The sequence below is a fragment of the Molossus molossus genome, unplaced genomic scaffold (assembly GCF_014108415.1).
Source record: "Molossus molossus isolate mMolMol1 unplaced genomic scaffold, mMolMol1.p scaffold_m16_p_23, whole genome shotgun sequence".
Lineage (NCBI taxonomy): Eukaryota > Metazoa > Chordata > Mammalia > Chiroptera > Molossidae > Molossus > Molossus molossus.
This window is the reverse complement of record NW_023425359.1, coordinates 15808333-15835264: the sequence shown is the minus strand read 5'-3', so window position 1 is coordinate 15835264 and position 26932 is coordinate 15808333. Positions and strand designations below refer to the sequence as shown.

General features: G+C 54.8%; 1 protein-coding gene across 2 annotated transcripts in view; it reads right to left on the bottom strand.

Annotated features, from left to right (window-relative positions):
- Positions 1–26932, bottom strand: part of SUSD4 (sushi domain containing 4) — a 96117-nt gene that overhangs the window by 862 nt on the left and 68323 nt on the right. Inside the window, exons 5-8 of one of the 2 annotated variants that reach the window (XM_036277728.1) lie at positions 25921–26109; positions 4627–4818; positions 3551–3698; positions 188–570 (exon numbers count right to left, since the gene is read on the bottom strand). In XM_036277728.1, the coding sequence (XP_036133621.1) occupies positions 188–570; positions 3551–3698; positions 4627–4818; positions 25921–26109 (912 nt within the window). The remainder of the gene's footprint in view (positions 1–187; positions 571–3550; positions 3699–4626; positions 4819–25920; positions 26110–26932) is intronic. The other variant, XM_036277729.1, reaches the window with a different exon arrangement.

The window sequence follows — 26932 nt, the reverse complement described above, 5'->3', positions numbered from 1 at the left end:
GGAGATGATGATCACTCCTTCTACTAATTGGCCTGGCCCATGGCTTCTACACGCAGAGAGAGCAAGAAGCACTGTAAGCTGAGTGAGAGGGAAACAGACGGATTCGGCTCTGTGATGGCTCCAAGAGACTGGGTGCTGGGTGCGGGGGGGTGTGCCAGGGAGCTCGGGCCTGGGGGCAAACACTTACCATCTGCAATGTCGATGCCTGGGCTGGTGGATGCTACCTCCCCCGCGGTGCTGGCAACTGTGTCAGGGTTGTCGGGAGCGGGGCGGGTGCCTGCTTGGCACATGGGAGATGCATATAGACTCTGGAGCAGCTCGGAGGAGCCTGAGACGCTGTCACAGGTTTCTGACTCCCCGGGGCCTGTGTCCGTGTCCCCGGAGCCGGGGTATGCTGGGGGGCTCTGGTCATCCACGGGTAAGGGGCAGCCCTGGCCCACAGAGGCCAGGTACCCGGGGCCTAAGGCACTCAAGCCGCCACTCACGGCCTCGTCGTAGGACGGGAGCATGACAGGCACACCGTCCACCACCACGAAGTCAGGGTCGCTGCTGGAACTCCTGGGAGGCCCCCTGTGCAAAGAAAAGCAGTGCCAACGTGTCAGAGCAACACACCACCCCAGGAATGAACCCACCAGCACCCCCCGCCCCCGCCCGCAGCTGAGGCCCACGATGGGCAGCAGAGCTGCACGGATGTGGTGCAGAGAACCAGCCTCCCATCTGGGCCTCCCTCTGGCAGGGGGTGCTGTCGCCATGGCCACTCAGGAGCAGAGGTTTCTCCTCCTAATGTCCTGTGCCCTCCTGCCCGTCCCCTCCGATCTCTTCTGACGCTGCCTTCCTCCCCTTTGATCTCTGGGCTCGGCCTTATGGCCACAACCTTGTGGGCAGGGGACCATGTGGCCCCTTCCAATGGAGCATCAGGGTGCCTCTGGGGGGCGGGGCGTCCCTTGGGAAGGCCACTAGAGACAGAACAACACCGTTAACAGTATAGGGAACTTGGGCCCTGGCCAGTGTGCTCAGTGGTTAGAACATCGGCCTGAGCACCAAAGGGTCTTGGGTTTGATTCCCAGTCGCAGGTATGGACCTGGGTTGCGGGTTTGATCCCCACCCTGATCAGGGCGTGTGCGGGAGGGAGGCAACCAATCAATGTGTCTCTCACACATCAATGTTTCTCTCCCTCCACTCTCTCTAAAAATCAATGGAAAAAATATCCTCAGGGGAGGATTAACAACAACAAAAGAGTATAGGGAACCTGGGACCCTAGCTGCCCACAGGAAAGGCTCGCCCCTGTGATTCTTATGCTTTTTTGCTTCCTGTTACAGTATCGAAATCACTCATTTTTAGTCAGGATAGAGAAACAGCAACAGGGAAGAAAATGGAGCGCTCGGAGTACCCTCACCACCTGAGTCATGGTGGACATACTTCCACCTCCTACCCCAGCGCCGCTTGAGCAGAAGCCGCAGCGTGCTGCCCGCCCCGAGGGATCACGGGAGAGCCAGGCGGTCTGCTGTCTCTGTAGGCCGTCCCTCACGTGGCGCCCACGCAGCTCCTGGCCCTGCCCCTCTGCAGCTCATCAGCCAGCAGAGCCCAGTGGATCTGAGTCCAGATGGGGCCAGAGCCCCGGGCACCGCTCAGTCTCTGCTCCGGTCCTCCTGAAGCAACCGGACTGGCTGACTTACGGTGTCCCAGCAACGCACTCAGCTCCCAGACTCAGCCGTCAAGCATCTCCTCAGTGTCTACACCTATGGGACCTGGAGAAAAAACCCTTCTGGTCTTGCCCTTGAGAATCTTATCATCTACTTGGATAGATGAGCCCAACTTTCCCAACACAATTAGAACATAATATCAGATGAAATTACTCGAGGGATTAAAAAATCAAGTGAGTTTTGGGGAGCATTTTTTAAAAATCTTAATATTTGGTCGATATAACTTTTCTTGCAAGCCTATGTAGAAACATAGCTCTATGGGCCACTTTTACGGACTCCACTGTACCATAAACCACCGTATGGTCACCGTATTTAGCTTTCTCGTTGTAATCCTCAGGCCTTTGGTAGATGGTGTAATTGCTTAGTGATGGAGCAGGGTCCCTGATTCATAAATAATAATGCTCAGGACGGAGGGAGTGGATGGCAGGTCTGAGAGGAGAAGGTTCTGGAACACCAGTGAAGCTTGGCTTGGGCCCCAGAACGGCAGTGACCATTCTGGGCCTGTTGGGGGCGCAGGTGGCCCCACCCCGAGCACACGGCAGCCCCTTGTCCATCAGGCACCACCCTGGGGGTCCGTCTGTCCCTGTGGACAAAAATGAGTGTCCTTTTTTTTTTTTTGGTACGTGCCCCTAGCGGGAACTGAACCCAGGACTCTGGTCCGCAGGCCGATGCTCCAACTGCTGAGCCAAACAGGCCAGGGCTCGAGTGTCCTTTTTTGATGCATGAGGTCCCAAAAGAAGATGACATGAGTACAGAATCCAAGGAAGTGATGACTCCTCAGTGACAGGCCGCTGTGTCCGTGAGCCCTGGCTGGTGTCCTGTGACGTTGGGTGTCCTGCCCTCCTTCTAATGTTCATAAGCCCATTGCTTTGCTTTCCTCTTCTTTTCTTTTTTAAAAATATATTTTTATTGATTTTAGAGAGAGAGGAAGGGAGGAGAGAGGCAGAAACATCGGCTGCCTCCTGCACGCCCCCTACTGGGGATAGAGCCTGAAACCCAGGCATGTGCCCTGACTGGGGATTGAACCGGGACTTCTTGGTGCTTGGGATGACGATCAATACACCGAGCCACACCGGCCGGGCTATCTTTGCTTTCTAATGGCTTTTTCCAGAACAGTGATGTGCCCGCAGCAGGGCTAGGGGCACTTCTTTGTCCCAAAGGGTGCTGGTGGCGTTCAAAGGCGCTGGGGCCAGAACAGCCTGTGAGGGAGCGTGACAATCTCCTCACAGGGATGACGGCTGGGAGGATGAAGACACCAACCAGATCCTCTGTGCAGCCGAGGAGGAGGGGCAGCGCCCTGCACAGGCCCCGCCCTCCTGCTCAGGTGCCACCTGAGGCAGAGTCTCATGAGCTGGGTCCTGACCCCCATTCAGACTCCTTTCCTGAGACTTCTCACCAGACTGTCTGTGGAGCTCTGTCGGGTCACACACCTTTGACCCTGCCTCCTAATCAGCTCTGTGCATTCCCTGTCCTCCCCGTGGACCGGAAGCTCCAGGGGCCGTCACTCCGGGGCCACAGGGGCATCGGCGGCAATGGACAAAGTGCCCCTGGGGTCAGGCGTGGGTGTAGCCTCCACTCACGCCTCTAAGTGCCTCTGGGAAACTCCATCCGGGAATAGGGGAGACACAGGCTCACAGGGGGCTCTGGGGGGTGAAAGGGAAATGAGGTCTGTCTCCAGCTTGCTGCTCTGATCACCAGGCACCCGAAACATCCCAGGGAAGTGTGCCGCTCTCCCTGTGCTCTCCCGAGACCCTGGACTCTGCACTCAGCGGGGTCCAGCTCACCCTCCCCTCCCTGCGGCTCCAGCTGGCTGCCCGAGCCCGACCGCGGCCGTGGGCGGCACTGACCTGGGGGGAAAGTGGGCCTTGAACTTGGTCTGGAACATCCTGGCCAGGATGACGAGCAGCAGCACCAGCAACACGCTGGTCGCCGTGAATGCCACGATCTTCCACGTGGTCAGGAGGGTCTCATGGGTGTTGGGCCACGTTTGCTCTGCTGAGAGAGAGAGAGAAAGAGAGAGAGAGAGAGAGAGAGGGAGAGAAAGGGAGAGAGAGAGAACAAAGAGGCAGGTGAGGTTCCCGGACTGTAACGGGGTGAAGGTTCCCAGGTGCCCATTAGCTGCACGGGTCTGGCCGGGAGCCACTCACCGAGGGCCTCTGGGTGCCCCCCAGGCCGGGTCGTGTCACCTGGCATCAGAATCCCCAGCACTAAACCCAGCTCCAGTGGGGTCTCTGCCAGGCTGGAGGACGACCTGCATGTCCTCATTCCAGCACGGGCTGAGGACCTGCTTCCCGGCAGAGAATGGAAGGGGGTCCCTCCCCTGGGGAAGTCATGTCCTGCCAGGGACCAGGAGCGAGGGCCAGGGGAGCTGAGCCAAGGCCTTCGGGAGTGCTCTGGACTAGGCTGGGGGCGGGTGAGGACAGGCACGGAGGGCCGGAGGGGGCGGCTCTCCGTGGCCGCCCGTCTGCAGTAAGGGGAGGCAAGGGCCCAAGCTTCCGAAGCAGAGTCCTGCCTGTGGACCCGGCCTGTGCTATGTTTCACCCTCTGTGGCTGCTACTCCTCTGCCTCCCCTTCACCTTGCTCCGAAGCAGCCCTACTTGCCCCCTCTGGCTGGTTCGAGTGCCCAGGTGCCCGTGTTAACAAATCTCCCCTCACAGGCTGTGCCTGGGGAGTGTGCAGCCGCCCCCGCTCCGGGCTGGCGGCCACGGGCAGGCCTGGAAGACAGCAGGCGATGGGCGGGTGTCGCTGGTGCTCAGGTCTCTGTCGTGGGGTCAGTACCCTGGTGCCCTGAGACCCGAGGTTGGTTTGCTAGGAACTGTTATTAACTAGGAAGCACTTACGTCTGTGTAAATGAGAGCACGTCTTACCCACGATATCCCTTCTGGGGACCTGGACCTCGGCCGGGGGGCCCTGGGCGCCTCACCTGACTTGATGCAGTAGACTTGATAGGAAGGAAACCACTCCCCGTACTGGCAGGTGATGTACTTGTAGTCGCTGGTGAGGCTGTAGCCGGGGTCGCAGTAGAACTCCACCACGGTTCCGTGGTTGTAGCGGTCACAAGGCCGCGGGTGGCAGATGAAATCTCCGTGACTCACCACTGGAGGTAACGGGCAAACTTGGGCAGTGGGGGAGAATAAGGGTTTCAGTACCACACGCTCACCCTGTGCAAAGCCCTCACACAGAGAGGGGTCTGGGAGACCACACCCCTTAGAGACCTGCTTCTGCACCCACCCCCAGCCCAGGGGTTGTCCCAGAGAAGCCCCGCCTTTATGTGCACGGGGACCCCACTGTATTCTAAGCACGCGCCGCTCCCACGTGGTCTCACAAGCACCTTGTCAAAGAGGTGCGTTTTACATCGCAGAGTATGCCTGTTTAATAGATAGAATTGAGCTGTTCTATTAATAATGCATGCTATTATGTGCCAGACGACCCAGTAAACAAAACCAAGATATTTATGGGCAAAATATTTACCGAAAGGAATAGCTATCCCAAGCCCATGTCTGTGGCCACCGCAGTAAATTGGGACTGTCCAAATGCCCCGGCAGTGTCCCTGACCTGGTTCCCAAATGCCCTGCTGGGGTGTGGCGAGGGACAAACCTCTGCGTGGGCCCGGCCCCAGCCCCTGTCCCCCAGCCATCTGACCAGTAGGTGAGCAGCTCCGCCAGCTCGAGGGCTCGGCTCTGCCACCAACCCTGAGTCCCTCAACCGATTTAAGCCTTGACTTCTCTGTAAAATGGAAACTTATTCTACCCCCGAAGATGTTTTATGGTTTTTCTGACCCTAATGTTCTGTGATTTCGGCGAAAGAACAATGTGGTTTTCCGTGTCCTCTCTTGAGCCCACACGCTGGGTTGCAAGGTAAGGACTGGCCCATCCCTGTGTCCAAAAGACGGCGTTAGTGTCATGTGTGCGGGTTTGTCTCCTGTCGCAGGGGCCTCGCTGTCCTGGAGAAGGGCTCAGAGCGGCCGCGACCACTCCAACAAGCTTCAAGGAACAATCAAAGCACAAACACCACCAAGGCAGCTTCAGAACCACACCTGTAGGAGCCACTAAGCACACTGACACCCCTCCCAAAATAGTTCGTTTTTGCTCCCCATCCCGGGGTGCCCACACAGCCTGCGTGGTGCCACGAGCACCCCCCGCTCACCCACATGCAGGGGCCGCTCCCACTCCGTGCTGACTCTGGAAGGCACAGGAAAACACAGCAGCGACACGCGCCGGCAGCCACTGAGACCAGGTGACGAGATGGGTCCCCCACTCAGTGGGGCCTCCCAGATGGAGGCATGGGGGTGCCAGCCTGCTCACAGACTCCTCTGACCCTGCAAACTCTGCCACGACACAGTGCGTGCTGGCTCCTTGCAGGGACGGGAACCGAGTCTCAGAGAGGTCATGGTCCCTGCACACAGTGAGAAAGCAGGACCCGGCTCAGCTGGCTCCGCACGGCCGGGGTCCGAGTTCTGGCTCCACGCCTCCTGCTGCGTGACCCTGAGCAAGTCCTTCTCACCTCCGAGCTCAGTGTCCTCCTTCGTGAAACGGGAGTGTCTAAGGGTGATTCTGAGGAAGGCCCGCGCATGGACGTGCGCAGTGGGGACAGCCAGGACCCTAGTATCTGAGAAGAGGGACTGAAAGTAATTGCTCTGTGGGTGATGGGACAGCCCTGTGATTAGTGGCTGCAGGAAGGCCCTCCTCAGACCCCTGGGTGGGCAGGACCCCTAGTTGCTGGGTCCCCAGTGGAAGCTGGTAACATTCAAAGTGTGTCCTGTGGCAGCTTTAGCCAAGGAAACGCAGATGACATTGGAGATGGCCCAGGGCAGAGAGTGTCCGGCAAAATGCCTGGCTTCTCCTCATGCCCGCCCTCCTGTCTCCCTCTGGACAAAGGCAGCAGGGAGCCAAGGGACCAGGGGGGCCCCGGGGTGTAACTGACAGTGCAAGGAAGGCCTGGCAGGGGTCTGAGGCCCACAAGCTCCTGCTGTGCCCATGAATGGGGCTGTCAGGTGACTGCAGCTGGGGACCCCACAGCGGACACCGTCAGGACTGCAGTTCAGACTTTGAGGACAAGGGCTTTCCACTGTCCCTAATCTCCCGTCCTGGCGGCCACCTTCCAAGGAGCTGGGGCCATGGGCCCCATCGCCTGACTCCTTGTCCGTTCTGCACACTGGGCTTCCGGTGTGCCCCCGCGTGCAGTTTCTCCGGGAAGAACACAGGGAAGGGACAGTCTCTCCGTTCCAGCACCCAAGGGCCCAAGGCGGGGAGCCACTGGGGTCTCAGCGCCGCCTTCCTGGGATGAACCGTGTGCTGCTCATCAGAGCAAAGGCAGGAGGCAGTGGGGAGATTCTGTGTTTGCTGTGTGGCCATCTGCCCCTTCAGTGGCCCCCAAGGCTGCCTGAGGGACCCCTCCTCTGCACCCCCTTTGATGCCACTCAGCACAGGAGGGGGTTCCTGGGGGCAGGCCCTTTGCTGGGAGGCAGGCCCTTTCCTGGCCAAGGGCACTCAGAGCAGCAGCTCCCCTCCTAGCAGGCCCTCCCTGGCAGGATCAGAAAATTACCAGAACATTGTCAAGGCCCAGAAAACCTGGGGAAGGGGGGATGGGCCCTGCAAACGTATGTAAATTGGTCCGAAGCAGCCTTTTCCTCCCTCGGCAAGGATCAAGGGCTGTTCAAACCACGGCAGGAACCCAGAGGCGAATTCCACGATGCTCTAAAGGCCGCAGGGCCGCACGGGTCCATCGCTTGGTAAGGGAAAGTGAGGGACACAGCGTCCGAACACAGGCCGGGAGGTCCCCAAGTGTATGACCACATCGCGGCTCTGTCCCGAGGAGCTGCAGGGCCGGGTGGCTAGCTTCCCAGGGTTGTAGCTTCCCCGCCCCTGTGATGAGGAAAACACTCCCTAACCCTCAGGGCTGTGGGAGGGTTAGCAGGTGGGTGACCGTCCAGAACACAGTGGGCACCTAATACATAGCAGGTGCTGGCATCTCTGGTGCCCAAACTTGCTGGAGTTCCTGCGCCGCCCTCGGGTGGGTGCCAGGGCCCTGCCAGATGCCGGTTACCTGGATGGCACCAGGCTGGCCCCAGTTCCCTGGAGAGGGTCCAAATGCATCCCCTGCTTCTCAGGGGCCACTGAAAACCACCCACTGTAGAGGCTCCGTTCCCGGACTGGCACATCGCCGCTAATGGAGGTGCACAGGCCCCCACAGTGGAAACATTTGTCTTCACACCTGGCAGTGTAGTGTCTCTGATTGTACTTGGCCGGCCACTAGCTTTGCTGGGAGGGAAACTCCTGTGTGTCCTGGTAGGAGCAGAGGTTGGGGACATTCTGTTACCTTGGCAGGAAGTGGCAATGAAAATGTTGCTAAGGACACACTTGGGAAGCTTACTTTAAAGTAACAAAGTAACCTGAGGCTTGGACAACTTTTACCTCCCTCCACAGCCTCGCGATGGGGTGAAAAATTCTGCTACCTGTCCTCCGCATACCTTCCCTGAGAAGCAGACAGATCCGGTTCCTAGAACTTCTGGCTAGACCGGATGCAGTGCCTTGACCTTTGAACCCCCTTGGGTTGGCCAGTGACTCAGATCCCAGCAGTTGCTAATTCTGAGCAAAATAATACCATGAAAACCCAGGGGTGGCATGAACTTGCAACGCTATTTTTAAATATGTCTCTTACCACTTAGAAAGTATGTGCAACAGTTGTGGGTTTTGGGACCTTGGGGTCTGGACACTGATGGGTAGAGGAGGGGCCCAAGGTGGCTCGGCTGGACTCAGCCAGAAGGGTCATCGCCGCCGTCCCGCTCTGTCCCTGCTTTGTGCAGAGCACAGAGGTGCGATGCTAGCTGAGCAAAAGACGAGTGTTGGGCAGGGGGAGGACTCAACACGGTATAAAAAGGAAACCCAGCCGCTGCCACTCTGAGGTGTGGAAAATGAAGGGCCGGGAAATAGTCAAGTCTTCCTCCCGCAAAAAAGCGTAAAGATAAAAACGGACGAAGATTCTAGTTCTCTCTATGGGAAAAACTAGTAAAGGGTTTTCAAGGGAACACTGAGGTTTCGCGAACTGGGACAGTGACCTCCTTGGATGGGGCCACAGCTGACCTCTGACTTAGCGGTCAAGGGTGGGCCAGCCGCCTGCTCTGTGCTTGACCACTGCACACACAACCCAGGTCCCAGTGACTGCCATCCAGGGGAAGAGAGAGGGGCGCCTTCCAGAGCCCTGGAAACCAGTCCCGAGTCTTCCGGAGGGCAGACACCCACATCTCCCTTTCATGTAGCATCTCAAAGAACCCAGAGAAAGCAAGGGCTAAGCCTGGAGAGCCCCTCTTCAGCTGGTCACAGCACAGGGGGGTGGGGTGGGAGTGACATCCTGAGCGACCCAGGGTCAGGCAGCGAATGCCACCTTGCATTTGGGGGGCCCAGGAAGCGAAAACCCACGCTGTCTCACCACAGTGCGTGGTCACCCAGGTCCCAGGCCCACTGTCTGAGCTCCGAGAAGGTCGACTAATCCCGTTGCCCGAAGGGAAGTGAAACTGGAAAGAAAGCTTGATGCTTTTCTAAGTGGAAACCAGTGATTTCTCAAGCACCCCTTCCTGCTTTGGTCACCAGCAGAAAGCAGCCGCTCGGGCGGAGAGATAAGGGGGTGCTCAGACTCCACAGACCCCCACGCCCCTTCAGGCGCCCTGATTATACTCTTCCACTCATAGAAGGGTGACCTGCTCTCTGCCTGAGCTGGGCACCCCCTCTTTTCCTGCCTCGGACATCGGCTGCCTGGTTCTCAGAACTTCAGACTCCGACTGAATTACAGCACGGGCTTTCCTGGGTATGGGGCTTACAGACAGGACACCACAGGACCTCTTGGCCTCCATAATCAGGGGAGCCAGTTCCCATAATAAATATCCCCTTTTACCTCCACCGTTGCTGTGGTCACACCCAGAATGTCCCTCTCAGACTCGGACCTCGGCAGAGGGGTGGGCGGGGGAGACCCTAAGGGCCGGATGCCAGGAACACACGGGCAGACTCCTGCCTCTTAATGAACCTAGACCAGGTTGCCCTAGTTCCCTCAACACTGAGGAAGGAACAACGAAAAGGGAAGATTGACAACCACAGAAACAGCTCAAACCGGTCCTGTCCTGTTGAATGAGATACTAAGTTGCTTTTCAGAGGCAACAGACCCAAACTGCAAGTCACCCAGCGAGGCATGCGCAGAGGAGAGAACTTTGACCTCCAGCTGCACCCGGAACCAAAGACTCGCCCCTCCCCCCACGGAACCAAACAGGCTGGACACAGCTGGAACTTCAACACCGGACCCTTTCAGAACCATAGGGTCCATTGTCCAGGAAGATGCAGTGTTGACACCCCTTTATTACAGATGGCCAAGTTCCAAGGTCCTCCAATTAAAACCTGCCCACCGGGGCTTCTGCACACCTGTTCCCGGTAGGTCTCCCGTCTTCCTGGAACCTTCTCAATCAATAAACATTTCTGTACTCCAAGAAAAAAAAATTCCTCTTTTATAATACCTATCAATCAGGTGTGGGGAATGTCTGTCCCCAGAACCGTATAAGGCCCTCGAAATCAATACCAGCTAACATCACACACCTCACCAAATTAGCCTGACCAAATAGAGCAGGCTAATTTTTTTTTTTTTTTTTTTTTGCTCAGGTAGAGTGGGAGGGAGAGAGAGGAACAGAGAGAGAGAGAGAAACATCGATGTGAAAGGGACACATCGAGTGGCTGCCACCCGCACAACCAACCAGGGCCAGGGACAAACTGCAACCGAAGTACATGCCCTTAGCGGGAACCGAACCCGGGTCTCTCAGGACCGCAGGCTGACGCTCTAACCGCTGAGCCAAACCGGCCAGGGCTAGAGCAGGCTAATTTTTAAGGTGATAAGTTTGTATGGCCCTCAAATGGTATAAAGATCCAAGTGGCCCTTGGCAGAAAAAAGGTTCCCCACCCCTGATTATATTCTTATCTATCTATCTATCTATCTATCTATCTATCTATCTATCTAGTCTTCCACTGGTTCTGTTCTCTGGAGAACCCTGACTAGTACAGTTTCCCCACCCAAGTCTCCACCCCACCCTGAATCTACAGGTTGGATTCTACAACTGGATCTGGACGCTAGAAGCTGCTCATGTCTTGGTGGGGGATCAGGTCTTGTTTCCTGATAGCGAGTAGGAGGGGGCTGCGCCCTCCCACTACCCTCCCCGAAATCACAGCCTGGGCAGGGACCAGAAGCACCTTCAGCAGGGAACATAGTAGTCAGAGAGAGGAGATACCACCCATCAGCCAAGCAACAGACTGATTTCAGCATCAAGAACTGGTGGGGTTACAACTGGTCACAAAGTCTCTATGCAACGGGAAGCAGCGAAGGTGCGCTAACAGTACTGGGTGTGCGCGTGAAGAGTCAACTTCGGGTGGGCTGTTCAGGGAGATGGTGCTTAAACTGAAATCTAGAGCCGTCCCATTCATGGCACCAGGACTGGTGCACCAAGTTTGCTACGAGTCTGCAACAAAATAACTGGAGAGGTCAAGAGGAGCTGTTTAGAACTTTTTGTAGCAATTCTGACCTTGGTGCAACACCCAAGAGTGGTTTTGATTTCTATTTATCAAAATGCAATTTTAAAAAAAATCCTCACCTGAGAATATGCTTACTGATCTCAGAGAGGGGAAGGGAGAGAGAGGGGGGGAGAAAGGAGAAAAGAAGATAAGATAAATGAAGAGAATAGAGAAGAGAAGAGAAGAGAAGAGAAGAGAAGAGAAGAGAAGAGAAGAGAAGAGAAGAGAAGAGAAGAGAAGAGAAGAGAAGAGAGAACATCGACTGGTTGCCTTTCGTATGTGCCATGACCAGGAATCAAACCTGCAACCTTTCAGTCTAGGGGACGACACTCCAACGACTGAGCGACACTGGCCAGGGCAAAATGCAACTTTAATACTGTTGAATCAGATCATTTAAAAAATGGAACTTGTATTATGTCTGTCTTCTTGTTTTATTTTTTCTATAATCCATTTACTGAAGATTGTACAGTTTTGGTTTGTAACGTGTTGGAAAACAAAGCCCAAACCACTGGTTCTTTCTCCGCAGGTAGAGGAGAAGCATTGGTACCTCCACAGCTGAGTGAACAAAGGCGGGATAAAGACCAGAGAGGGTCGGTGCAGTCAGGGGAGTGTTGGGAGGAGCATCCCAGGCAGAGGGGACGACACATGTGAGCTGGAGCCATGCAGAGGAGTTGAGGTGGTGGCCGTGTGTGACAAGGAATGGGGAGAGGGTGGAGACGTAGCTCGGGAAGAGTGTGGGCAATGCCACAGGCCCCATGGCAGGAAGTGAGGCTCTTATCATATCAAGACATTTTTTTTTTTTTTTTTATCCTTACCCGAGGACATTTTTCCATTTTTTGTTCAGGTAGAGTGGGAGGGAGAGAGAGAAACAGAGAGAGAGAGAAACATTGATGTGAAAGGAACACATCAAGTGGCTGCCACCTGCACAACCGACCAGGGCCAGGGACAAACTGCAACCGAGGTACGCGCCCTTAGCAGGAACCGAACCCGGGTCTCTCCGGACCGCAGGCCGACACTCTAACCGCTGACCCAAACCGGCCAGGGCCATATCAAGACATTTTTAAAGATAGCTCTGGCTGCGGATGGAGAGCCAACTGTTGGGGCACAGGGATGGAAGCCATGAGGCTGCTCCCACACCCAGGTGAGACAGCCTGGTGGTTTGGACCGGGACGGTGGCAGCCAACAGAATGAGAGAGGGATGGGACGTAGTTTAGAATTTTCTGTTTCTATAGTAGGGGCTGTTGAAAGATGGAATCTGAGATCCAAGGGAAGATCAAGGATGACACCGATTTGTGACATTGGCACCTGGGTAGACGATGGTGCCATTCACCATGGAAGGTTTCAGTTTTGTCTGTGGGAAGGGGTGGTACTGAGAGTCTGGCTTTGCTGGTTGTGTGGAGGTGCCAGTGAGTCATCCACGTGCCGGGCAGGCAGCTGGGTTAGAACAGAGCTCAGGAGTCGCTGATTTCACAGAGGGTGTCACCGAGAAGGTGGAAGATCACATGGACGTGAGGGAACAGACTGGCCTCCGACAGGTGCGGGAGGGAGGCGGAGAGAGGGTAGATCTGGAGCCAGGATGCCGGAGAGATGGGTGAGTGCTATCTGACGGGCCCCACTTTCTGAATGAAGTATGAGGTGAGGCCATTGCTTAGGGTGGGGGTGGGGAGAGAAGCTTAGAGTTGAGAATTACATACCACTTATCACAGCCCTTAACCCACTTATATGTTTCACTATGTACAAAAGAGGAAAACGAGGTTTAAATATAGTTTATGTGCCTTGTGAATATTCACACGAATTATCTCGGGGAGACAGAAGAATGTAGTACATCATAACCTTTGGCTCTTTCTTCTTCTTCTTTTTTTTAATCCTTCTGAGCCTCGGGCACGGGTGCTTTAATTGGATGTTTCCATCCTTTGTCTTTCTAAGGTTCAGGCAGCCCCCTGGACATTCTCCATGGAGGAGACAGCTGCCCCTTCTCCCTGCACCCCGACCCACCCACGGGACCAGGGTGGAGGCTGCTGGCAGCTCGCCACATCCTGCTCCCCTCTTCTTCCGGGGCACAGAGCTGTCCCCATCGTTAGTGTCCCTTGTTCCTCTAACTTCTAGTTCATAAATGTGAGAAGCATGACTAACACTACTCCAGGCTCGAGGCATGACACTCCTCCCGCTCTGGCTCAGCAGATTGGACACCACCCGCCAGGGGAACCCTGGATGCCACACCATGAACACGGCAGCGCTCCGTGCCCCTGCATGACTGCGTGGAACACAGGCACGGGCTCACCCACGTTCCCTAATCCTGCTGCAGGAAAATAAACCGGTTTTATGTGAGCCACGATGCATCCTTGGGAACCCTCACGGTGGGGGTCTGCCACGCACAGGGCAGCGCCCACTCTCCGGAGCTGCAGAATGCCCAGCCCCCGCCCCCTGCCATGTCAACACTGCAATTGGAGTGTCCTCATGACGTCAGCATGGTTCCTCAGCCCTGACTGCACACGAACAGCCCTGGGGAGCTTTGCCTACCTGGCCTGCAGTGGGCTAGGCTTGGGAGGTCTTCCCCGCTCCCCAGGTGACTCTCAGGGGTCCTCCGGGTTGAGGGCACGGCCTCGGGCCACTGCCACAGGGAGCTGGGAGACGCACAGCTCCACCTGCTGGAGTGGGTGGCTCACAGCAGTCCGCGGAGCCAGAGTGGAAATCAAAGGGCCGTGGTGTCTGGTCTGGGTCATCACCTTCCACCAGACTCTTGCTTTCAAGTCCATGAACCATCATCACCTTTCGATCAGCTGGGACCCTGTTAGACATGCAGAATCTCCAGCCACACCCGTGACGGACTGAAGCAGAAATGTCCCCTTCGCAGGAATCCCCAGTGACTCATTCTCCGGGGACAGTTAGGGAAGTGTGGCCCCAGACGATGGGACAGCTTTGTAGCCGAGCTCAGCGGTGATGTGGAGAGAAAGCTTGCTCTCACCACCAGAATCTGGACCTCGGCTGGCCTGGAAGAGGGGGAGGGGTGGGGAAGCCAGCGCGTGTCTATCGAATGGGAAAGCATCATCTCAAGGCGACGCCGTGTGTGGCTGGAGCAGCCACCCAGGAACCGGATGTTGGCTCCTAATAGTCACAAGTGCCATTGGCCCAGCTGTCCCCAGTGCCATCTAAGTTTGGGCAGTGATCCAGGAAGCTGGATGGAACCTCCATGCGAGCTACAGCTGTTTCCAAGGCTACGATCGAAACGTTGCTTTTAGTTCAGGGGAAATCAATGAACATTATACAGCACACTACGCTGTCCACTTTCGTTCTGCTGTAACAACATGCAAGGCCAATAAATGTGTCCACGGAGGAAGCAAATGATGACGAGGCTGGGGCTCTGCGCGTTCCCAGGCTGCAGGGAGCGTGGTGTTCACTTGCTCAGAGGTGTGTGACGGATCAAAACTAAGACCAATACTACCCAGCAGCCCCTAGGGGGGTGCTTGGGTCTGCTTCCCTTCTCGGCGTCACCGTGCTGGGGTGTCCCTGAACATATACAGGATGCATCTGATGACAACTGTGAAATTTCAGTGCAGAAAAAATACAGCTTCACCTAAGAAATCTGAAATGTGCCCAGTTTGGTGGACAGGATGAAGCCATGTAGGAGAGAACAGGTATAAAACCATGATTTACTGTGACAGTCTTTTATTTTTGTTTTGTTTTTTTAAATACGATTTTATTGATTTCAGAGAAAGAAAGGGAGAGGGAGAGAGAGATAGAAACATCAATCGACTGCCTCCTGCACACCCCTTACCTGGGCATGTGCCCTGACCAGGAATCAAACCAGCAACTTCCTGGTGCATGGGACAATCCTCAAGCAACCGAGCCACACCAGCTGGGCTACTGAGACAGTTTATGCAGCAAAGAAAGGCTGGTGCTGGGATCAAAAGCTGACAAGTGTTCCTGGGTTCTCACAAGGCTGTTTCTCTTTCTTTGCCGGGACCTGAGCGCCAGCATCTTACTCCAGTACAGCCTTTGTCACCGCAAGGTGACCGAACATCTATGGTGTCAAAGGATTCTGATATCTGCACCTTTTCTAAAAGAACATTCCCCTGCTGCTGAAATTCCTCATGGTAACTGGGGCACCTCACTTTTTTGAAAGGGGAAGAAATCAGGGGCCAAGATGTCTGAACTAACCAGACACCGAGGTTTCTTCAGAGGGAGGTGGAAAGCAGTTGTGTGCATTAAAGTGGTTAATTCGTGAGCTCCGTGCAGTGGGCAGGGTGGAGTCAAGGAACACGGGAAGCCTGGATCCCAGTCCTTGAACCAACGAGCTCCTTGGGGAGACAGTCATTCTTCTCTTTGGGCTGCACTAGCAGAAACCGGGTTGGGGAGCCTTAGGCTTTGGGGTCGGCAGGGTCAGCCACAGTTAACTCAAAGGGCCACCGTACCTTTGAACATGTCAAGGAGGATGGCAGAGTAAGGTTCCGCTCACAGGCTATTTCAACCATATCTCTCTACGGAAGTCTTGGCTTCTCAGCTTCCTATACATTTTCTTCCCAATTCGGGAAAAAAAAAAATTCCCTCTGAATACGATATTTATGGTATGAAAATACAGACTGATATAGGCACAGCTGTCCGCTTGCGATCGCTTGAGGTAAGGACTAGGTTTAGAATCTGAATTCCAATATAATTGGCTTCATTTTTATAACTCCAGCTATTTCCCACCTTCTTAACGTCTGGACCTCTTAAATCCCTTCACACGAGCGGAAGAGACGGCGTTAGAAAGAGCATTAGGTTCTCATCCATCAAAGAACAAACAGGCCAGGCTGTGAGCCAAGTGTCAGACTTTTTCAAGAGCCACAGTTACTAAGAAAAAGATGAGCCATGGCAAGTTCCGGCTCCGCTAAGCGCTTGAACGCTACAGAAATCTGGGTGCCATACAGTCGGGCACCATCGTTTTGCAAAAACAAAACCAAAGACAACAAAACACCCTCCTGTACAGAAAGAGAAAATGATTCTGAACACAGGTTCCAGGGGAAAAGAATGAATGACATGAGACACCAAGATGAGCATGGAAATGTGTGAATGAATAACTGTACCCGCCTACCACTCCCAATGTCTAATCACTTTGGGGGGAAAGGGCGGGGGACTTGGGTAATCATTTATGAAGATAAGTAAGGATGGGTTGGAAGCTGGGGAGGAATGACCCCCAAACCACCCTGCAGGACGCTTTCCAGTAATTCCCTGCCTGCAGAGGGCCCAGGAAGGTGACAGAGGATATATTACCTTCTGTGTTGTCCCCGACTGCAAGAGGTTTTATTGCGGTGAAATACAAGTTCCTTAACGTCCCAGAGAGGGAAGAAGGAAATAAATTCTGCCTGGAGCAGGCATGGAGAAGATATTCTAGAGTTTAAGGATGAAAACAGAGATTTCCCCGTTTGTACAAGTCATCTATTTTCTGAGCATCATGAAGTCACCCTCTTGGCAAAAGCTGGTGGCTCAAGCCACTGGTCACAGCTTAGCTCTGCCCTTCCATCGACCCGGCATCTAAATATCACAAAATAAAGACCTCCGCTTGCATGTCTGTGGGTTTTTCTCTCTGAGGCGGCTACAAGGCCAAGGGCAAACCCTGATGGTGAGAACCAGGCGCCGGGTGGGAGGAAGTGCTCTGCCGCCGGAGGGCGTGGACTTCAGGCACCGGCTGCACGGTGAGCCCGGGGGAAGCTGTGCGGGCTTCTTGCTGTGGACCAGGCTCTCTCTGCGAAGCATCAGCAGTGTTCCTACCGGCTCGGTCTCAGAAGGGCTCCCACTGTTTATGGGGCTTCCCACCTTCAGAGTTATTCACCGATGCCTGAGCCAGCCCATCCCTGTGCCAGACCCAAGAGGCATGTGCATGAAGACATGAGGGATGGCACCGGACCTGGATCCACTGTACCCCCACCCCCACCCCCGCCAGGATGACGGAGACCCCGGGACAGGCTGCCTGCTCAGTGACAGCCAAGGGATGCAGAGCTTGGAGCAGTGGGCCGGAGCCTGGGGGACCCCATCTCTGAATGTGAGTATGTGGTGAAGGGAGGTGGTCTCTGTTGGTGGTCTCCCGATTTCTCATTTGGTGGGAGAAACCACTGGAAAATTCCACCACCTTTGTTCCCTTCGGCGGGAAGAAGAATCAGCCCTCGTCTCCCTTCAAGGTGAGGGGAAGCCTGCATTTGAACGAGGTCAAGAAAAGATATTTCTGGGAGTCCCGGACAGCTGGCGGGGGGTGGCCACGTGTTTCCTGCGTGGCTAAAAGGAAGGTGAGGTGTGAGGAGGACCTAGGGAGGGCCTAAGGCCAGTGAACCGGACACGGGGTGGGGGTGGGGGTGGGGGGAGGGTTAAGTAGTTCTACATTCAATACGGGAAAAATATGAGGAAGCTTCTGGATGCAAGGCACAGTCTATCCCCAAATACAAGAGCTATGTGCGACCGAGAAGATGAAGAAGCTACAGTGGCAATTACTTACTGAAGAGAGAGAGAGAGAGAGAGGGAGAGAGAGAGAGAGAGAAAGCCCCAAGGTTGCCCAGACACAATGGTGCAGCACGCGGCGTTACTTCCCCGTAATCACTGTGCTTTGATGTATGATCAGTACATGGAAGGGGTATTACAATAATTTACTATTGCGCGGGAACAATACATTAACAAGACTGCTTGCTATTTTGCATTTCCCTCTAATAAAAAAAACTGCAAGGGTCACAGGAAAGGTGGTCATAATATAAACAGTGTCACATAGAGGAATTGGTAGGAAACAATGTTTACAGGAAACAAAAAAGCAGAGGATGTTGCCCAGTCTGTGCCAAGATGGCAGAACCCATCTTCAGCTCGAAGAATGACCTCCGCACTGTCCAAGGCAGGGGTCCCACTCGCTACTGTCACTGATGGATGACAGGGAGTACCTAAGTACTTGGTCCCCGGGCCCAGGAGCACACCTTTGTGGGAACGGAAAATTTCTTTCGTTTTTGAGAATAAGATAAATAAAAGAATCCATGAGATTCTCTGACTCATGTAAACTGGGTTCCAAATTAGGGTTCTGAACTGGCTGTCTACCCGCGGACTTGAAGGCTGCGAGTCTGAGGAGATGGGGGGATTTCCCTGCGACCTGGCAGATCATTTCATTTCTCTGGTCTCAAGTGCCCAAGGAGGCAGAACTAGACGGATGGTTTTCGTACTTGACAATGGCAAGCTCTTTCTTCAGCTGAACCCGCCGAGGGAACACAGTACTTGAAGCAGAGCCTTCGGGGGTGGGGCAGCTGGAACTGAGCTACCTGGGCCCCTGCTTCCTAGGGAACTCCCTGGGCCTCAGGACCCGGAGGCAGGAGCCCAAGCCCAGCTGGCCTGCTACCCCCTTCCACCCGGTGGGAAGGGCATAGGCTTGGGCAAGCCCTCCCTGCATCTCCCCCCGCACAGAGGCTCCACGACCACACTGCGTAGAGAGAGCAAAGGGGCATCATTGCTCTTTTTATCCTTTTCTGCTGATTTAATTTCATATTCAGGCCGGCTGCTGACAGGATCAAGGGTGAGTCTACCTGGAGCTCACCAACCCAGGAGAGAGTCTAATGAGACCGTGGCCCTGGCCAGTTGGTCCATTCTGAACGGTGGGAGGCCCGAGTGGGTGTCAGATGACCAGCTGGCCACTACTATGGTCACTTCGGATGAGGTGAGCAGGACTTAAATCCCTAATAGCAATGGAGCCAAGCACTTAGAACGTCTCTGGTTGGCCCCAGAGTCCTACCTGGAAGGAGGGAGGGAGGGAAGGAAGAAAAAAATCCCTACTGTGTCCACCATTATCCTCATGCAACTTGGGCCAAACTGTAGAGTGTATGTTTCTGCGTCCCTCAGCCCTCTGGCATGACACAGATCCAGGGAGTGTGCCCTGGCCGGTTTGGCTCAGTGGTTAGAGCATCAGCCCACGGGCCAATGAGTCACGGGTTTGATTCCGGCCAAGGGCACGTAGCTCGGTTGTGGTTCATCCCCGGCCCTGGTCGGGGTCATGCAGGAGGCAACCAGTCGATGTTTCTCTCTCTCTCTCCGTTTTCTCCCTCTCTCTTCCTCCCACTCTATCTGAAGATGGATAGAAAAATATCCTTGGATGAAGATTAAAAAAAAAAAAAAATCCAGGGAGTAGGGACCATTAAGAGTTGCCATGGGCAGCCGGGCAGACTTTTCAGAAGCCAGGGCAGGTCAGCTGGGGAGTGGCTGCTTTCGACAGTGACGCTGCATCTCACGCCCTGAGGCAAGTTAGGGGCCTGGTCTCCATCAGTAAAGGAGGAATAACAACACCTGCAGTTGTTTGGAGGCTAAATAAAGACTGTAAGGGAAATGCCCAGGGCCAAGAACACCCTCACAAACACCTGCTTGCTCTACCTGCGCCCCGCCGGAATGAAGGCTGGGGCAGCGACTGAAGGAATATGTCTGGGGACTGTCAGCAGGCTTCAGGGGGAGGAGCTCCCCAAGCACCTGCACCCCTTTGCTGTGCCTCCCAGAGCCAGCCGAGGGTGGGGCAGCCTCTCTGGGGACAGGGTGTTTGGTGAAGAGCCAAGTCAAAGACGGTGGCTGCCAGGAAGACGCTCCAGAAAGCGACTCTTCCAGCTGCCCCCGTCCCCCAGAGGAGGCGAACCCCCCTGACCAGCAGGGGGGGAACCTGAGCCCTCATTTCCAGCAGGCACTCTGGGTCCTCGAAGGGCTCAGAAGGGCACAAGGCAGGGCCACTGGCAGGCTGGTGACCTTGGGAAAGAAGGAGGCTCGCTCTCTGATCCTGTTTCCGCATCTGCCCGTCGACACAGCTCATTTCTCACGAGTTGTTAGGATGAGCCATCACGGGGTAAAGCCACCACCATAGTGCCCGCACCGAGTAGCCTCCGACATCCTTCCACGGAATCAAAGGAAGTTTAGCTCTAAAGCTCCGCTGTGTTGGCTCCATGCCCATGAGCCAGGCGGGGAATGCAGGAGGAACACAGTGCTTTCTGTCTCCAAGGTGCGCCTGGGAACATGAGCCTCTAAATGTCGCTTCGCCCTGTTCAAGAATGTAGGTGAGGGGGGGGGGGGAGGCGACTGAGAGGCACGGGCCTTTCCCACGGCGAGGTGGCCCACGGTGCCAGAGCCAGGGTGCGGGTGTGAGAACCTGGCACCTCAGGGGCCTCAGACAAACCGGCTCATCTCTGGCACTAACAATTCATCTTCCCAAAGGAGGTGCGGGGGGTGGGGGTGGGGGTCCGGGAAAGGTCTGTGGATGACATCTAAGGCTTTCTAAGCTCTGGCTTCTACGACCAGTGACTCAACACCACTAAATCCATGTGGCTCAGTGGTTGGAGCGTTGGCCCGCAGACCAATGAGTCGCGGGTTCGATTCTGGTCAAGGGCACGTACCTCGGTTGCAATTTGTCCCCGGCCCTGGTTGGGCTCCTGCAGGAGGCAGCCACTCGATGTGTCCCTTTCAGGTCGATGTTTCTCTCTTTCTCTCTTCCTTTCTCTCCCTCCCACGCTATCTGAACAAAATTGGAAAAATATCCTTGGGTAAGAACTAAAAAAAAAAAAAAAGAATTCAAAGCCGAAAAGTTTCCAGTTACTAAAGGAATCCAACTTGACTCAGTCTTATTGAGGATCTCCGGCAAGAAGGGAGGGGGTGGCCCGAGCTGGCCTGGAATGAGCCGGTGACACCTGACCTCATCACAGGCACTAATTCACAGCAACCTGCTTGGGAACAACCTCAGCACAGGGTGTCGTGACATCCCTGTGAGTGTCCTGCCCGGAGCCCTCCAGGGGGCTGTCACAGCTCCAAGGCAGGGTGGGTCAGATTTCTCTGCTACCTTTCCCGTCCCCTACAAAGGACTCACTTTGAAGCCCCAGGTGCTTCTGTGTGGAGGCCGGGCTCCTGGAGGGAGAAGTCGGCGTCACCCCTTGTGCCTGGCCCAGCTCTGACTTGGGAACAAAGCGCCCTGGGAGCTGGGAACCCTCCGCGTCCAAACTGGCTTTGAGCTTTGATCCCAAATCAGAGCCTTTCAAGGCATTTCACATTTGGCCAAACAGGGCTTCCCAGCTTCTTATTTTTCTCCTTTTCTTACATAAGGACGCAGACCTCAAAGGAGCCCCGGGCTCTGGCAGGTTCTCAGGAAATCACGCTGCCGCGTTTCCTATAATTGAGTCTGAAATTGATTAAACCTCCATCTCCCGCCGTGTGAGCGCTGAGTGGGAAGGGGAGAAATCACTCTGGGCTTTCTGAGTTTGGGGATGGGTCGGGTTTGAAAACAAAGAGCTGCAGCCCTGGCCGGTTTGGCTCAGCGGTTAGAGCGTCGGCCTGCGGTCCAGAGAGACCCGGGTTCGGTTCCCGCTCAGGGCACGTACCTCCGTTGCAGTTTGTCCCCGGCCCTGGTTGGTCGTGCGGGTGGCAGCCACTCGATGTGTCCCTTTCACATCGATGTTTCTCTCTCTCTCTCTTCCTCCCACTCTATCTAAACAAAAAATGGAAAAATGTCCTCAGGTGAGGATAAAAAAAAAAGAACTAAGAAAAGAAAAAGAAAACAAAGAGCTGCAGATGCTCAGCTTCTAAGGAGGTGGGGTCCCCTTGTCGCTGGGGGAAATGCGGGGCGGAGAGCCAAGCAAGCCCTTGAAAAGGTCAGCGTCCCGGAAGCCACTCCCCAAGTCTTTGCAAGTGAATCAAGAGGCATCCGCGGCTCCAGGAGTGATTTATCTCCCCCTTTGGGCTAAGAAAACACGCAAGCACAGCAAACTCCGCGAGCCCTGGGTCCAGGGTCACCACACCCCAGGACGCCTGTGGTCCCTGCTGCCTTTTGCATGGACACCAGACGCTGTCATGTCGAGAGCCAACCGAATACAGCAAAGTGACTCACCCACCCCGCCCTCCCCAGCTCCTTTAAAACCCCAGAGACCCTCGTTAGAACCCTTGGGTGGCCTCAGGGGACGGGACCACCTCACCACAGAAGACCTGGAGGACTTCCCAGGGGGATTCGGCCAAGCCCCACCTGGGCAGGGGTGGGGTTTCAGATACGACTATTTACATCTGTGAGCTGGGGGCGGAGACCTTGTGTTAATGGTTTGCCTCTGAATTCTCTGCACACCTTGTGAAATGCTCAGCCTACGACATGAACATAAAAAGTTTCCTGAATGACTGAAAGGGTCTCCCAGGCATCTAGTCGAAAGAGCACACGCCGATCTTGGTTTCTCTTCAAACTCAACTCTCTCGAAGTGTCTGGCCCTTTCTAGACTGGAGCCCGTCTCCCCCCTTCAGATCTCTGGAAAGGACTTTGGTTAAAGGACCTCGGCCTCTAACTTAGCAGCTGAGCAAACAGAGGAATCTTTACGTGGGGGAGAGACCCCAGGTCCAAGTTTTGTCCTGACCCGTCTGTCCTCCTGGCCCTTGCTACCGCCGCGAAGGGGCAGTCACCTGACCTCTGCCAGCGTTAACCTGACTCCAGGACTCCTGTCACCAAACACCCAGCACCCATCTGAAAACCCAACGTGAAGAGAGTGCTCTGGACACCTGAGCTTGGAGACAGTCCTTCCCCGTGTGGAGAAAGAGCCCCTTTTCCTGCAGCCCTGGCGACCCGATGGCTTCTGAGTAGTTGGCGTCTCTCCTGAACGCCCCGTGAATGTGTGCGGCCTCCCTGTTACTGTTGGGGACATGGGTGGTCCAGTCCCTTACTTTTATGCCCCTCCTATCCCTCCAGATCCCTGCCCTTCAAACCACTGGGCCGACACCCTTCACACACGCCTACGATGTACCGAACACTCACTACACCTGTTACATTAGTCCACGCTGGACCCTCGCGGCCCACGAGGTGAGGACGACCATCTCCCCATTTCTGCTGAGACGTGGAGGCTGATGGAAGCTCAGGGACAGAAGGGTTAAGTGGGAGATGCAGGACGGGAACCCGGCCAATCTGGTATCAGTCTGCATCCTCCATCAATACAGCACATCGTCCTGTCCACAGCCGGTCATTTCAGGGGTCAGAGTCCCCTATCATCCCTGAGAGCCCCCGCCAGCACCGTGATTCCACAGCGTGGCACCGTCAGCTCACTGATGCTCACAAGAAAAATCAAACTGTGCCAAGAGAGACAGAAGAGTGAGGGACACCGGTGTGGGCGATGCAGTGAAGGGGGAGAGCCCCTCGGAACAGGCCATCCACGGTGCACACCCCACGACAACAGAGCACAAGTGAGACACGTGCGATCCAAGTGACAGCTGAACAGAACCCAGCCCCAAGGTGCCTCTGGGTAAGTTTTTCTGGAACCCTTACCTCTTGTTTTAACCCACCACGTACTTTAACTCAGTTTCTATCAAGTCTTTTAAAAATATATTGTTATTAATTTTTAGAGAGAGAAGAAGGGAGAGGGAGAGAAACATCGATGTGAGAGAGAAACCTCAATCGGCTGCCTCCTGCACGCGCTCCCCCCCACCCCCACCCCACCGGGGATGGAGCCTGCGTGTGCCCTGACTGGGGATCGAACTGGCAACCCTTCAGGGTGCAGGACGGTGCCCAACAATCTGAGCCACACCAGCCACACCAGAATCATGGCTTTGGTGTCTTTAGCCAGCAGAGCCATCTAAGGTCTCACAAATGAATCCCATCAGATAATTTAAAGGGACATCCATTAAAAACAAAGATGTAAAGATTTTGTTTTTGTTTTTAACCTGAGATAAAGAGGCGTTAGCGGCTGCCCTGGCACAGGCGGGTGTCACCTGCGCTCCCAGCATCCGCCCTGGGCCGCAGCGCAGGCTGAAGGGAAGGGACGCGTGTTGAACCAGGAGACTTGATTCCGATCAGGGGCCAGTCACAGCTCCCTCTTCATAACCTTAGCTGTTGTCCCTTGAAATTCGATTTTTTTTTATACCTCTTCACATCACCTTCTGAGGCTCCGTAAAAACTGTTTTCAAAATCCCAAAAGGAGGCTTATCAGAACAGGACCGCTTGAAAGGCATTTAAGCCCAATTTGATAAGATTTTAAAGTTGGCATTTCGAATTGCTATAATCATAACAGTAATCCCTTCACCAACGGCAAACCCCCAGGGACCAACGCCCCTTTCTTCAAGGTCCCCGCTCACCACAGCTGGCCAGCGGGGTCCAGACAGCAGAAAAGTGGTTCCCATGGCAACACAGGGGCTGCCCTTATTCCCTGGATGAGGGTTGCCAGATTTCTCAAATTAAAACATAGGCCAGCCCTGGCCAGCGTGGCTCAGAGGTTGGAGCGTTGGCCTTTGCGCCGAGGGGTCTCAGGTTTGATTCCCGGTCAAGGGCAGGTACCTGGGTTGCAGGTTCAATTCCAGGCCCTGTGGGGGGGGGGGGGTGCAGGAGGCAACCAATGATTGTGTCTCTCTCACATCAATGTTTCTCTCTCCATCTCTATCTCTTCCCCTCCCTTCTCCTCTCTAAAAATCAATGGAGAAAATATCCTCCGGTGAGGATTAACAACAACAACAAAAACAGAGGCCACTCGGTTATATTTGCATTTCAGATCAACAAAGAATAATTGTTGGCCATAGGTAAGTCCCATGCAATATTTAGAACATGTTCATATACAAAAATTGTTGTTTATCTGAAATCTAGATTTAACTGGCGTCCTGTGTTTTATCTGGCATTTCTTCTGTGGGTTCTGACCCCCTGGGGGGCTCAGGGTGGGTGAGAAGTAGGGGTGAGCAGGGCTGCACTTACCAGCCCAGGAGAATGGCCAAGCTGATGGCCAGGCTGGGCATTCTGGCTCCTCGGAGCACCAGGCTCCCCTCCCCCACTCCTCACCGAGCCGGTGCCATGAGTCCAGTCAACACCTCTCCAAGTCCCACTGTCTCCTGATTCCTCTGGGCAACCCTCCCAGCACCCTCCGACGCGGACCTCTTCCCACCAGAGGCGGACACGGTGGGACTCGTCTGTTTCCACTTTCTAGTGTCTTGTTTTGTTTCCCAAGAAAGATTGCAAATAGGCTTGGAGGTTTCCTTTCATTTCTCCCTTTCCCCATCCAGACCCTCTCCCACCTACTGTATTCAATAGACGCCAAGAAACAAATGGGTGTTTGTTCTCTTCAGTCATAGATTCAATACCTGAATCAAAGCGAGGGCTGAGCCAGCACGTCCGGCTTGCCTGCGGGACATTGTGAAGGACCCGCACCCACAGACACGGGCCTGCCTGTCCCCGCGCTACTTCACACTAGCGAGGAGTGATGATCTCCGAACCACAGTCCACAATCACACCTACTTCACAAACACGAGGCTTCCGCCTGTGTGCGTGTTGGCAAAGGACTCACAGTGAAGCGATAAAATGCATGGAAATAGGAGGAAACATTGACAAAGTGATAAAACGAGGGGTGAGATTAATGATGCCCTAATCCAATCTGTTTTCATTTGGTGCAGAGAAAATTAATTTTTGAAGACATTTCATTTAACTTTGCAATATTTTGCAGTTGAGCCTCCGCTGCTGGAATCGTCTCTCTTCTCCTTCACGCCTAAGGATGGGGAAGCGGGGTTTGTGTCTGGTTGTCAGGATGGCTTCACGGCGGATGACCGGATGACGGGCTTGCTGCCTCCCCTCCCACTCGGGATGGGGGCAAGCAGTGTGTCTTCAACGGACACCAGGTATCGCTGACTATAATCCTCAGCTCTTCACCTCCTACTGAAACATCCACTTTAATCAGCCACAATTCAACTTCCAAAAGAATAAGAGGTGTTACCTTCCAGAGCAAGGCACCGGGGTGGGCTGGACGACCAGATCAGGCTGTGCAAGCACTCGAGGTACCCCGAGCCCTCGAGTTTAAACCCAGGAAAGCAATGGTAGGAGATGACCGTGCCCACCGGGAAGGAGGTCTGGAACTCGGAGATGTTCACGTAGCCGTTGGAAGAGGCCAGTGGTCTCAGGCAGCCTGTGACGAGTGAACGCAAAAGGGACAGTCTCACTCGGCTGTCTTTGTGCACCTAGAGAGAAACGCAGCTCCGGACCTCTCTCGGGGACCCCACTCTACACGTGGCCTCTGAGTAATGAACACCGGGGTCCTGAGTGTTCAGACTCCTGATCTACTTACCTGTCCCGTCCGTCACGTGCACATTTGATGTTATAGTTGCAAATGGCGCTAGAGAATCGGAGGAGGAGGGGGGAGTGAGGGGGGATCCAGATGCCCCCGCAGGGGTGCCAGCCAGATGCGCATTAGCGTTGCCTGGGGACGCTAACGTCCTTCCCTGGACCCCGGGTCGGTGGACAGCCTGGGCACCCCGATCTCTTTATTTATTTATTTTTCATCCTCACCTGAGGATATTTCTGCATTTAACTTCAGATAGAGCAGAAGGGAGAGAGGGAGAGAGAGAGAGAAACATCAATATGAGAGAGACACATCGAGTGGCTGCCACGCACACGACCCCAACCAGGGCCAGGGACGAACTGCAACCGAGGTACGTGGCCTTAGCGGGAACTGAACCCGGGTCTCCCTGGTCCACAGGCTGACGCTCTAACCGCTGAGCCAAACCGGCCAGGGCCACCCCCATCTCTTTAAAGGTCCCCAAGTCATTGTAATGTGCCGTCAGGGTTGATAACCACTGAGGTGCCACAGAGGAAAAAGACACCCCACGGTTTCAACGACAGTGGTGGGGTCTTGAGGAGGCTGGCACACGGAGTCTGTTCCCCTGTCGCAGAATATGGAACAGACGCCCGAGAGGGACGATGAGATGAAATGAAACGTTCGAGAATTCAGG